Source organism: Salmo salar, chromosome 12 (genome assembly GCF_965601325.2).
Source record: "Salmo salar chromosome 12, fSalSal1, whole genome shotgun sequence".
In the NCBI taxonomy this organism is placed as follows: domain Eukaryota; kingdom Metazoa; phylum Chordata; class Actinopteri; order Salmoniformes; family Salmonidae; genus Salmo; species Salmo salar.
In genome coordinates, this window is record NC_138302.1 from 30,115,798 (window position 1) to 30,130,068 (window position 14,271).

Here is a 14,271-nt window from a genome sequence, read left to right on the forward strand (position 1 = left end):
ACCTGATACACTTGAGAGAAAATACACTTGAGAGTTTGTCCAAGTTCAAGTTTACTCACATGACGGAGGACAATTGAACTCTGAATTGTGTGACGAATACTAAAAGGATACTAATAGAAAAAAAACAAGTACTTGTAGTCTTACACTGACTTCCTAAAGGTTAATATCTACATAACAACACGCCTATATTGAAATGAAAAATGGATCTGGGCTCATTGGGACAGGCACTGTTTTCTTCTCACTCAGGGCAGCACTATTATCTCCCTACTTCCCCTGAAGCCACTTTGACTGTGATTTGCATTTCCTGTGTTACAGTAAATCCCCCCTCTCTCTCTGAGAGGGAACAGGACCCAAGGCATTAGCTAAAAACAATGGCAGTAAATAAACAGTAAATTCATGAGGTTTACAATGAAGGGGAACGTGAGTATTTCCTGTATTGCTCTGGGCTTGCGATGGATTACTTTATTCCTATCATATTTTTTTCATATAGGCCCTACTCTGGAAGTCTGAAGTCTATGATTACTATAATAGCTCTAGAAAGGTCAAAGGTGAACATTATATCATTTCAACTGACTTTAAATGTGCATTTGAGTTATTGGGAGAAGAGGCTCAGTCTAATAATAAAGATGGTTCTCCATTTGCGGTTCAACCAGTGAAGGCCACTATTGCACAGATGCCATCATGCCAATGAGATTGAATAGACCCCACACAGTACAGTAGCCAGCCAACCTTCAACAACAGTGGTGAAACACTGCCACCTCTTGTTATGAAGTCATTAGACTACAGCAGTGGTGAGGACATAGATGTGGGTTATCATGAAACTTCCTTAGTTCTTTGACTACCGCACAGAATATCAAAAGGTGCCAGATTAATATTGGTCAATGTTGGATAAACAGTATTACATTGTCTCAACGTTTTAAGTCAGACTGGTTTTACAGGTCATGGTGGGTGCATTTTTGTTTTTGATGATTTGGGAAAAATGTACCAAGTTCCATCCTGTTCCCAAAAGATGGCGCTCTTTCCACAGCCTCAGGATATCAACGTGTACAGGTGCTTGACTAACAATGCAGAACATCAACGTCCCAGTCCACAGCCATCTGAAGAGATAAATGGAGTACAAAAGAAAATGCTGCTGACGTTATTGTACTGGCAACCTAGTTATACGTTCCTGACAGCCACTCTAGCATATGTGTTAGCAAATGTCCAACGCGAGCCAAACAAACCACTTTCCAGATGCGATCTTTGGTTGAGTCTTTTGCCCATTTATTAGCAGCAAAGCAAAGATAAAAACACTGAAATAATCACATGAAGGCCTATTACCATAGGCAAAATCATACATCCAAGGTGTAAACTGTGAAATGTAGGCTCGCCATACCTGTTCATTCCCACTTCCTGGTCACCTGTGTGCCTACACACATGTGACCCATGACCCAAGATATAGAGCCCCACAGTGAAGGTGTCATAATACCCATAAAACCTAGCAGTCAAACAGGGAAATGGTTCCAATCGTTTTTCCACCATTCATTTTTCCCATAGGGAATTTTAGAAACATTTAAAATAAGGTCTGTGTTTCGTGTAGGCTTACCCTGGCGTGACGTTTTGATAACCATGTAAATGTCTCTCAGACAAGGTAACTTGTATCAATATATTCGGCTCTATTTACTCTCAGATTTCAAAATGTTATTTAGCATCTAAGTAGACATCATGCAAGACTACAAATCCCTGCAAACTCCTGCACATCATCTCTAGCTACAACCTGGTTTCATTGCATTTGTATTATTCTGTATGTAAATCCGAGACACTGCATTTATACACCCACCCATCCACCCCGACCAACCACCCTACTTTCGTTTTTGCCTTAAGTAACCATCTGTCTTATGTAGCCACAACAAACGTAACATATCATACTAATTTCAGTATCCCAGACATACATTTACTATGTTACGTCTAGTCTATGAGACCAGGCTGCTAGCTGACACCTTTGCTAACAGGTATTGTGTCAATTTAAAACTTGCACAAGACAGTTCACAGAATTGTCAATTTAAAGAAATGTAGCCAATTTATTCATTCATAAATTTAGCTAACATTAGATAGTTAATCCAGAGATTCTTACCTTTGCCTCGATTCGGCAGTCTTTTCCAGATCAATATGGCATTTGTAGTTCTTTATGATAGCCACATTAGCAGCTAATTGGCATTTCATTTTGGGGGTAAATACAGGCGAATATATTGATAAAAGTCACCTTGTCCTAGAGAGATTTACACTTATACAAACGTCATGCCAGGGTAAGCCTACACCAAACACAGCCCTTATTATAAGTGTTTCTAAATTCTCCTGTGGGAAAAATGAATGGTGGAAAACTTAGTGTGGTTTGAACTGGTATAAAACCAAGGTTTGTGATTTACTTCCACCTGAAGTTGTGGAATGTTTGCTCACAAGTATAATTAATTGGCTGATCCCTCCCGATGACCAGGATGGAATAATGTGATCCTTCCTTAACCCATAGGAAGTCCCACCAAGTTGACTCCTTCAAAATGCTGAATGTCCTTAATGGCGCTGCCCATGCTAAACCAGGATTTTGGGCCCTAAAGTCCACTATTTATCTCTATGGCCAAGTCAGAGATGGAAGAGAAAGAGAAACATTTCATAGGTTCCTTTTTTCTGGTTCATATACAGTCAATGAACTATGTAGACCAGACCCAGCTATTGCATTGGTGCTTACGGGAGAGCCACCCAGATGCTCCAAAGGTTTTGCATAATTTTAGTCAGTAGTTTTGAAAGTAGTGCTCTGCATCCAAAACGTGTCCCGGAATATGTATTACGTCATCCATTTCATATGACATGTTACAAATTCCAATTCGTACAATTTGTTACGAATCTGTTACTGTTTAAGATCTCTGACTGCATCTTTAAGTATACTGTAAATGTGACATTATTTTCCGATGGTAAACAGGCTTTATGGGATATCTTAATTTATCCACCATCTGAAAGCCTAGTATAAAAAAAATCAGTAAAATATATTCAAAGATAGACAAACTATAGACAACACAAAAAAAATATTAGTAGGCCAAAATGGCTCCTAGAGTTATAACAGATTTATCAAGCTCTCGAACTCAATTTACAACAGATCATTTTTGTTGATTTTAACACACTCTTCTGGCAATAGAGCAGGCCTACACTGCAGGACCTATTTGTAGTCCTTCCCCACCGATCTCGACAAAGCCACAAAGTTGGGAGCACAGAATCGTCTAGAATGTCATTGTATGCTGTAGCCTTAAGATTTCCCTTCACGGGGTGGCAGGTAGCCTAGTGGTTAGAGCGTTGGGCCAGTAACTGAAAGGTTGCTAGATTGAATCCCTGAGCTGACAAGGTAAAAATCTGTCGTTGAACAAGGCAGTTAACCCACTGTTCCTAGGATGTCATTGTAAATAAGAATTTGTTCTTAACTGACTTGCCTAGTTAAATAAATAAAAATGTGTACTAAGGGGCCTAGCCTGAACCATGAAAACAGCCCCAGACCATTATTCTGTCTCCACCAAACTTTACAGTTGGCACTATACATTTGGGCAGGTAGCATTCTCCTGGCATCTGCCAACCCCAGATTCGTCTGTCAGACTGCCAGATGGTGAAGCGTGATTCATCACTCCAGAGAACGAATTTCCACTGCTCCAAAGTCCAATGGAAGCAAGCTTTACACCACTCCAGCTGACGCTTGGCATTGCGCATGGTGATCTTAGGCTTGTGTGCAGCTGCTTGACCATGGAAACTGATTTCATGAGGCACCAGATGTGTCACGCATGCTCCTACTGCCCCTCTCTGGCGCTCGAGGGCACCAGGCTGCTCTTCATTACACACACCTGTCACCATCATTACGTGCAACAGCGCTCATTGGACTCACCTGGACTCCTTCACGATGTTGATTGCCCCCTCTATATCTGTCTGTTCCTCAGTTTTGTACCCCGTGTCAGTATTATTGTCGTAATATCATTTTGTTCCACTCGTCCAGATGCTGTTCCTGTTTTGTTTGATGTCCGTTTTCCATTAAATGTTAACTCCCTGTACTTTCTTATCGTCTCCAGCGTTGGTCCTTACAGACTGCTGACACCACTATTTGAAGTATCAGGGAGTTCTTGTTTTTAGTTTTTGGTGGTGACATCGGGTCCGGGTGCCGCCGCCGATCAAACCGGGGCTGCCTCAGCTGGCTCATCGGGCTTCCACGCCTTAGCTGGCTCGAGAGGTTTCCTTGTCTTGGTTGGCTCGGCAGGCTCCCATCCCACGTTATGCCTCAGCCAGCTCGCCAGGCTCCCACGCCTCAGCCGGCCCATCAGGCTCCCACGCCTTAGAGGGATCGTCAGGCTTTCACACCTCAGCCCGCTCGTTGGGATCCCACACCTCAGCCGGCTCATCAGGCTCCCTCACCTCAGCTGGCTCGTCGGGCTTCCTCGCCTCAGCCGTATCGTCGGGCTCCCTCGCCTCAGCCGGATCGTCGGGCTCCCTTGCCTCAGTCGGCTTGTCCGGCGCCCATGCCTCGGTCGGCCCGTCAGGCTCGCCCAGGTGGGACGCTGGGTGGCACCCCTGGGGGGGGGGGGGGGGGGGCTGTCACACCTGCTCTGGCGCTCGAGTGTTACAACGCAGGAAAGATTATCTTTACGTGCTATGCGTTTTAGCACTCGGCGGTCCCATTCTGTGAGTTTGTGTGGCCTACCACTTCACGGCTGAGCTGTTGTTGCTCCTAGAGGTTTCTCCTTCACAATAACAGTATTTACAGTTGACCGGGGTATCTCTAACAGGGCAGACATTTGAGAAACTGACTTGTAGGAAAGGTGGCATCCTATGACTGTGCCACATTGAAAGTCACTGAGCTCTTCTGTAAGACCATTCTACTGCCAATATTTGTCTATGGAGATTGCATGGCTTTGTGCTCGATTGTATACACCTGTCAGCAAGGGGTTTGGCTGAAATATCCGAATCCACTCATTACAAGGGGTGTCCACATACTTTTGTATATATAGTGTATTATAGGTGTTTTGCGCTCCATGTAATCCCCAATGAATAGGCTATGGAAGCATTACCAGAGATATAATATGCATGGTACTCACTGCATTTTTTCTTCAAAAATTGTAAAGTCAGAAATATCGAAAAAGGCATATTATATAGTGGTCTTGAGCAGTTTATACAATATGCAAAGAAGCCTTATCATATTATAGAATAGGACAAACCTTTTCGTTCTTTGGACTTCGTTTCTATGAAGATTTGATTATTTAAACTTTTGGAAATTTGAGAGGCCTACTGGATGGGGGAAAAACATTAGGCATGCGTGAAATATGCTTAATAAACCTTAATTAACTGGGTCACAATCTAAATTATGAAATACAAATGCACCATAATACCCCAGAAGTAACAATAACAATAGTAGTAATAATAATAATAAATACATACAAAAAAATATATATATTAAGCTAATAAAAGGCTAATGTGACAAAGTCAATATTCATGATGAAATATAAGCTGCCGTTTCGATTAGCAATATGAAAACGACGAATATATGGAAGCCTTGTATTATGTAATCTACGTGATAATCAGATAAACTTGATCCGTTTGTTGTTCCTTCGTTTGGCACTTAATTAGCCGTATCTATCTTGTTATCGATAAACTACCAGTGGATGTCGTTGTTCACTCTTTTTATGCGGGAGTGTCACTCCTCAACATGACCTCATGCTCTGCAGACGCTCCAATCGTCCTTCACTTTCTCTACAGTCAGTGCGGCAGACAGAGATAGAAGGATAAGAGGAAGGGAGTGAGTGAATGAGAAAGACCGGCACACAGGGAGTGAAACAGACAGAGCGAGAGTAGAGGCTCTTACATCTAGACGCTTGTAGATATTTTGCTCCCGGAGATTCAAAATAAAACAAACAAGAACACAACAGATCGCGCTTGTGACAGGAAAGGCACCCGACAGAGATATTTGAATGACTTTTCTGCCTAGCTGAATTATTATTCCGAGGAATAGTGTCATATGTGGAGATTTCTTAACCTCGTAAGCCCATTTATTTCACTTAATAGGTGCATTATGAAAGGTGCATTATGACATTTCTCCTGACAGTGTGTTCATATTAATAACGGTTAAAATGATATTTTATGTAGGCTATTCATGTGATGGTAATCTGTATGAAAATGTTATTCGATCTATGTGCATGGTAAATTCAATTATCTATTGAGGTGTTGCTTTTCTATTTTAATTCATAGCTTTACATCTGCAGTACTCTTTTGGACATCTTGCAAAAGTGTCTTATTTATTATCTCTCTTTTCAGGGAACGGCTGGCGTTTTTCAGCGCACGAACAAGGAATACAATGCTAAGGATTTTGGATCCCGTGGTCACTGTCGTGACCATTTCCTTTGTGGTCGAAGGGGTGCTCGGTGGCTACGGGATGAGCATGTTCGCCGCGCAAACATCTCCCCCGGACCCTTGCTACGACGAGAATGGTAACCCGAGGAGATGCATCCCCGATTTTGTGAACTCCGCTTTCGGAAAGGAAGTCCGTACTTCCAGCACCTGTGGTAAAACCCCGGGTAGGTACTGTTTGGTAACAGAGAAGGGCGATGAGAGAAATAGGAACTGCCATACTTGCGATGCCTCGGACCCCAAAAAGTATCACCCACCGGCATATCTAACGGATCTCAACAACCCCCATAATCTCACATGTTGGCAATCGGAAAATTACATCCAATACCCCCAAAACGTCACCATAACACTGTCACTGGGCAAGAAATTCGAAGTCACCTACGTAAGCCTGCAGTTCTGCTCACCTCGACCCGAATCTATGGCTATCTTCAAGTCTATGGACTATGGCAAATCTTGGGTACCTTTCCAATACTATTCGGCCCAGTGCAGGAAAATGTACACCAAACCGAGCAAGGCCACCATTACCAAACAGAACGAACAAGAGGCGATATGCACGGACTCCCACACGGACATGCACCCTCTATCCGGCGGTCTCATTGCCTTCAGCACTCTGGACGGCAGACCGTCGGCGCATGACTTCGACAACTCGCCGGTGCTCCAGGACTGGGTCACGGCCACCGATATCAAGGTGACGTTCAGCCGATTGCACACTTTCGGGGATGAGAACGAGGATGACTCGGAGCTATCACGGGACTCTTATTTCTATGCTGTGTCCGATCTGCAAGTTGGCGGTCGATGCAAATGCAATGGCCACGCTTCGCGGTGCGTAAAAGACAGGGATGGAAACCTTGTTTGTGAGTGCAAACATAATACCGCCGGACCGGAGTGCGACAGGTGCAAGCCTTTCCATTATGATCGGCCGTGGCAACGCGCAACAGCTAGAGAAGCCAACGAATGTGTCGGTAAGTCAAAACATTATAATTGTCTCCAAAAACCATCCAAATGATCTTTAAGCACCGCAGAAGTTTCCTCTCCACACAATGCCTGTATCACAGGCAAAAATACCTTTGGCACAAATGGTATTATTGGGTGACTGTTGTTTGTGCAGTCATGAGAGATTTGGCTGTTATTATGTTTGGTAATGTTGGTATTGGTTGGTTGAGTTAATTGCTAAAGTGGGCACTGCGCATTCGTCAGTTCTGTTGAAAAACAAAGATTCAGACACGCCTATTATTTTCTCTGGATGAAAGTGTCGAAATACTATTTTTTTTTTAAATGGGGTTATAACACATCATATTACACACCAACAAGTATACACAAGTTTTACAAAACCTTCTGTGTAATTTAGGTTTCCAACTCCCAAGGCTCGAGGAAAAATTGTCTGTCCTTTGTTGTAGTTTATATAGTTATGGAAAACACTTTAAAATCCTTATTAGTATTAAAATGTTATTATAATAATAATATAATAATAATAATTATTATTATTTAGTCTCGAAATAAATTTTTATAGTTGTAAGCATTTTATTAGACTATGTCAATTTTAGTCTGATCAGCCCACGCTGTATTAATAGTACACGCCTTCATTAAAACATGATACTGATGTGATTTGAAAATGTAGGCTATCAAAAACAAGGCTGTACGGTTGTTAAAGAGGTCTGAATTAAGGATAAATCAAAACCACCATTCGGCCCACCACAAAATGCACTCTTTTAATGAAATTATGCCGCGCGTCCATGCACATAAAAAGTCACATGCAATGCCTTCTCAATTTGAAAACCTAAAAGCCCATTACCGCCATAGCTCAAATGGAGGTTTATAACAACCACCCACTTCAGAAAGACCGTCACATCACAATGTCTAATCATTCACCGCGTTGAAATGTTTCTCATGGGGAAAATTCATGCACAGTTCTAACTTTATCACTGCGATAAAGCGACGCACCGTCATTTATTTAAAGAGCATTTAAACTGCACGGCCACAGTGCTTGAACACAGACTTCTCTGCCCATTTAATTATCGTTTGAATCAAAGTTAATTATAGGTCTAAATTACGTTAATTGTTGTATCATAAAACTGTTGTAAAAAATGTATATTTAAAAAAAGAATCATTATTTCATCCGGAAACTATTATGATTATGATTATTATTATTGTTGTTGTTATTATATCAAATGAAATTGCCATTTTTGAAAACATTATAACATAAATTTGCCTTCCTTGGAAACAATCTGCAAAATGTTAATACACCGATTAAGCCTAATACTCAAATATATGTGATATTATTAGGCAATCCTTATTAATTACACCCATAAAACGTTATCATTACTATTGTAATCATTCTAAATACGATTAATAGGCTACTTATTAGTATTCATATGATTCGCTTTGTATTATGTTCTGGTCTTCAACAATATCATCGGACATAGTTCATTCGTGTGAACACTTTAGGCCCACAACAAGAAAAGTCATCGGAGTAGATATGAATTCCTATCCTCAATGAATCGGCCCATTTAGATTTATGATTTCCCGTCATGAAGACTAATAAAGCACATCGAGGAAGTTATCACATCGTGGCTTTCATTGCATTCATTCCACAACACTATTTCCAACAGCGAGGCTACATCAGCTGCTATAGAGATAGGGACAATGCCGCAGCAGGATCAAAGATGTGGTACTTGCTTTTTATTGCCAGACATACCTAAGACCCGCTTAAAGATAGTATGTATTCATGCTTAGAGAGACGGCATGCATGAAGCTTGGTGAGAATGTGAGTGCTACTGGTTTAGATAAAGGAGAATGAATTATTGGACAATTGTAGTCTGATATTGACTTGGCAGTGTGTTGACTGTCTAGCAAATATTATATACGATTTTATCATGATGAGTGTGGCTAAAAGTTGTGATTATGCATTGTCGATGTAAGCGAAGAGAATTGATTCCTTGTGAAATATCTCACCCCTTATAAGCCAAGTAAGTGCCCTATACATGCATGCTTTCAAGGTTAACATGAGAGGTAGGCTAAGTGGGGGGTAGTTCCCTGACCATAGTACCCAAACGACTTCATCAACCGCATTGCTGCGTAATGTATGTGTCAGTACTCTATATCAACTCTGCAAATGTGCAGTATTTCATTGGCATTGTATACCATACATTTATAATAATAGTTCAAGACTCTGAGCACACAAGGGCATCTCTTGGGGCATGCAATGTGGATACAAATAGGCCTGTGTGTCTCAAGAGACAATGCCGATGGAAAAGATGATGATGATGATGATGAAGGTGGATGAACCTCGACTTCTCACTGTAACCCACTCTAGATTGGATTTGCGATTTTTAATTATCGCACCTACAGTGAATGGTGAGAGGAGGCTCCTCATTCCACCTCATATTGTTTGCATCAGAGAGCCCCTACAGTAAAATGAACTGACTCAAACTCCCTTTTGTCTCCGTAGTTCTATTTCACTGTGGTTGGGGGAAAGTGGCGCTGTGTTGTTTGACAGTCATCCATGTTGACTGTTTTGACACATAGCAGGTTTTGTTTGCTGTTTGTTTCCATTCACACAGAGTGGTTCTCTGCGGCAGATAAACATGCTTGAGCCTTGTGGAAATATCTACGCCTTTACTATAGTGACTGGCTACGAATACACTTTGGAGAAGGTCACCCCAGTTGTGTATAAAACTGTGAGGTGTTACCTCAATTAAGAGAGCTCTGAATCTGATAATATATCACTCTCAAAATATCCCGACCGCAGTCCTCCATATTACAGTCTACATTTTTAAGCCCTGCCGTCAAATCCAAGATTTATACTAGTTGGCCAACTATGAGAAACACAGAGTGACAATGATTAAATTAAGTTGACCAAATAGGTGAAACACAGAGTGACAAATGAAAACAAATGAATAAGTGATTGTCAGTGGCGGTTTCTGTGAGGAGGAAAGGAAGGCTGTGCCTCCCTCCTTGGGTCGCCAGGGCTTCCATCCTGGAAAAGCAAACAGACTTGTTTAGACACAACCACGCCGCTATAGGAATGAAGAATGAATTGTTCCTCCCTATCCCCAGTATCCTTGACACTTTATTTTTACCGGAACAGCATGTGTGTGCGTCATGTGTGTCTGGTGTGTCTCGCACGGGGCCACAAAGGTGCATCACTCACTGTATCCATCATGCTGTCAGCAAGTACACACACACACACACACACACACACACACACACACACACACACACACACACACACACACACACACACACACACACACACACACACACACACACACACACACACACACACACACACACACACCCTGTAGCAACACATTCCTCTGGGCTGTTTGTGCTATGGGCCGCCTGCTCCGTCAGACAAGGCGTGCAGAGCGGTGCGGAGGGGTGCTGTGGTCGCACACCCTCTGCTAAAGCAAACACCGCCTCACCTCTCAAACAGGGAGAAGAATAGTCTGCCTGACACCTCTGTGTGAAGGCAGGGTCCTAGGGTTTTTGAGAGTGTGGGGTGAGGTGGAGTTGGACTTGGGGTAGTGTGTGTGTGTGTGTGTGTGTGTGTGTGTGTGTGTGTGTGTGTGTGTGTGTGTGTGTGTGTGTGTGTGTGTGTGTGTGTGTGTGTGTGTGTGTGTGTGTGTGTGTGTGTGGCATAGTGCTGTTGTCTGTTACCACCTGTAAAAGCAATTAGTCACAGGAGGTTGGTGGAACCTTAAATGGGGAGGACGGGCTCGTGTGAATGGCTGGAGTGGAATAAAGGCAATGGTATCAAATACATTGTTTCCATGTGTTTGATGCCACTCCATTAACTCCATTCCAGCCATTATTATGAGCCGTCCTCCCCTCAGCAGCCGCCACTGCAATCAGTAATTGTAGCTTAAAGTTATGGCTAGGACAGAACACTGTGTGTACTATAAGCTTCAGTAACAGAGAAGTGATGTCAAAACGAGATGTACTGTACTATACGATAAGCTTTGCTATGAGCTGCTTGGTTGGATATGCTGAAATATTGAACGCTTCCAGCACTATTTGTCAGTCAGTAAATTGAAAGATTCCGACTGTCTCTGGATCCTCTGCAGTCATAACAAGTTCTCAGTTACAGAGTTTATCTAGAGTAGAATCCGAAAGTGATACGGAGTGGGGACATTCAGAGTAGATGAGAAGGAAATAGTCAGGTGGGGAAAGGAAACGTCATCAAGACCAGCATCTTTTTCTATGGTGTGTGAAACACAACATAGGGATAGGTACTTATATTTTATTATAGAGATAATGATAGGCACTTGTTTTTATCATGGTCCGAAGAGCCAATGGCTAAGAATTAGAAATACCGTACAGCCTATTAGCCTGTCAGTATCTCTCTCTGGATGATAATCTTTGTCAAGTCCTTGAATTGCGCTACTTTGCTCTGTCTTTGACTGAACCTGGATATTGGTTATCATATCTATATAAAGGCCTAGGCATTCCACTACAACTAGCTTTGCATTTGTGGAGTGATTTGAATGCAGTTGGTCTTACAAAAACAAAACACATTGAAACAGGCTGCATGTCGTCTTCCCTCTTTGATGTGCACTTTGCTGATTAGTCCGTCTGAGTCTTAAAGGACCTTCATGCACTTCTGAGTGCACTTCCAGGTCCATTTGGGATATTGATTCTCACAGGCCACGCGGGAGACCGTCTTTGTGATCTAACGCAATGAGTTTAGGAATGGTGGCATGGAGGAGGAAGAATCGTGGCTTCAATATCAATTCAGGTGTGACCAGTCTCGGCCTGACAGACATGGCTGGATGGATAGACGGTCTCATCACGACTGTCTCATCATGTCGAATTCGGTCGGCGTCAGCAAGGATGCTCAGCTACCTGTAAGAAAGCACGCAAGTGTCTCAATTTGATCAACTAGATTCCCTTCCTCTTGCTTCAGAACTCTATCAACTCAGAGTGACACTACAGCATCTGAAGGAGAATGAAGGAGACACCAATTCAGCTAATTGAGATGAGGAAAATGAGTAGGGCGCCTAAGACGATCACTTTAGGAAGAAAGTTTTTCAGACACAGAAAATGAAATGCAAGACTGTTCCACTGCATTATCTGCCTGAGTTTGTTCTGTTTTATTAGCTTCAGGTTCCGGAGCTTGAATGTGTTGAGAAAAGGGGTCTTGAATAATTCAGAGAGTTTAAGAAGAATGCTTGGAGGCATGCAGAATGAAGGATACTACTGCAGCACAGAGGAAAGTAAAGAGATTGAGGGAGAGTACAATAGAGACCATAAATGTGAGAGAGACAGGGAGGCTATAGAGAAAGAGAGATGGAAACAGAAAGAGAAAGGGACAGGAGAGTGACCTATCCAGGGGCTTTTGGGGACAGGAGAGCCTTTTTTTGATGAAACAGGCTTTATCTTTCCTTGAGAACCACTTCACGGTAGTTTTTCTACTTGTTCATAGAGTGGGTGGAGGGGGCAGGGGAGGGGGAGGGGGAGGGCCCTTCCCTTAGCTCTAGAACTTTGTTGGCACAGAGATAGCATATCAGTGACTTGGCACAGACATCGCCTCAAGCCCGTCCAAATCTCCATGGATTCCCCCCCCCCCCCCCCCACACCCCACATATTTTCCCGTAGATAACTTCATTTATCCAGCCTCAAACCGCAACATCATCTGGCTGATTTGAGCAGACCTGCCGGTTGTCTCGCCTGATTACGTCAAATAAATACGCTCCCAGGTGTTATTCTGAACAGTTTGATTGACAGGGGAAGATGACTGTGGTGGTGGATTGATATTGAGATTTGGCGCCCCTTCAGATAATTGGGCTTAAATCTCTAACCACTTGCTTAGAGGAAACAGTGTTTTGCTGAGATGTCTTTTTGATAGAATCTTCCCTAGTTCCATTGAAGGAAGAAAGATCAACAATGACATGATATGTCAGTAATTAAAATGTTCTCACCTGAAATAACTAATTAAAGTTTTTGGAAATGGAGAATAGGGAACTACAATAAAGACAATCCTTTTGAGAATGTCGGTTAGATTGTCAAAATGTAATACACTAGTATTTACATACATATGGTCTCCTGCAGATAAGATGCAATAAAAAAATAAAGCAACGCTTCACAAGAAAGTATACTGTATTGTGTTGTCCTTTCACACCTTTCATTTCATGTAGGAGCTCCTACAACTGGATACAACAGCAATATTTATTAACAATGATACCATGATGAGGCATGATGACCGAGCTGTGGTCTGGTTAATGTTTGAGCTGCCACCGAAGGACCGCCATTCCTTTATGAACCGCCGTATCCTTCATCTTCAAAGGGCGACCGCCGTCCGCCAAACGCATTGACCATCCTGACACTCACTGCTGTACAACGCCTGGCAAACAAAAGGAGTGAGAAACAGAGGTGTGAAAAGAGTGTCGGATTAGTTTGCACTTTGCACCGTGGCGTATTCCCCTCCCTTCCCCCCCCTGAAGAATCCCGACACCAGTGCCGGCAGTTCAAATGGGTGAATGGCCTCCCTCACGCTTTGAGGACCTCCTTCCTACAAAGTGTTATCACTGTTTTACGACTTGTTTTTTAAACCACTGCATAACAAGTTATTCAGAGTCTGGAGTTGGACGCACTGTAATGACTCCTACTTTTGGTTAACTGTACTATTCACAGCCTTGCACCTTGGTCAGCTACTGTTTAAGTTTGCATATGCATGCACTCACATACGGGCATGCTTGTCTGCAACGTCAAACACACCCACAGGGCCAATCAAACTCACAGATACATAACTGTGACCGTAACTTTGATTCTGGGCTCACTGAAACCAGCCACAGAAGCAGACAGCCAAAAGCAGTCAGCCAAAACAGACAGTCAATCAGATAACTGTGAACCGTAAAACCTCCTCCA

At 42.7% G+C, this 14,271-nt stretch overlaps 1 protein-coding gene across 1 annotated transcript in view; it reads left to right on the forward strand.

Moving 5' to 3' along the window:
* Positions 1-5,742: 5,742 nt before the first annotated feature.
* Positions 5,743-14,271, forward strand: part of LOC106564677 (netrin-1) — a 98,242-nt gene continuing 89,713 nt past the window's right edge. Inside the window, exons 1-2 of the mRNA XM_014130892.3 lie at positions 5,743-6,037; positions 6,313-7,367. Coding sequence (XP_013986367.1) covers positions 6,353-7,367 — 1,015 coding nt within the window. The 5' untranslated portion in view covers positions 5,743-6,037; positions 6,313-6,352. The remainder of the gene's footprint in view (positions 6,038-6,312; positions 7,368-14,271) is intronic.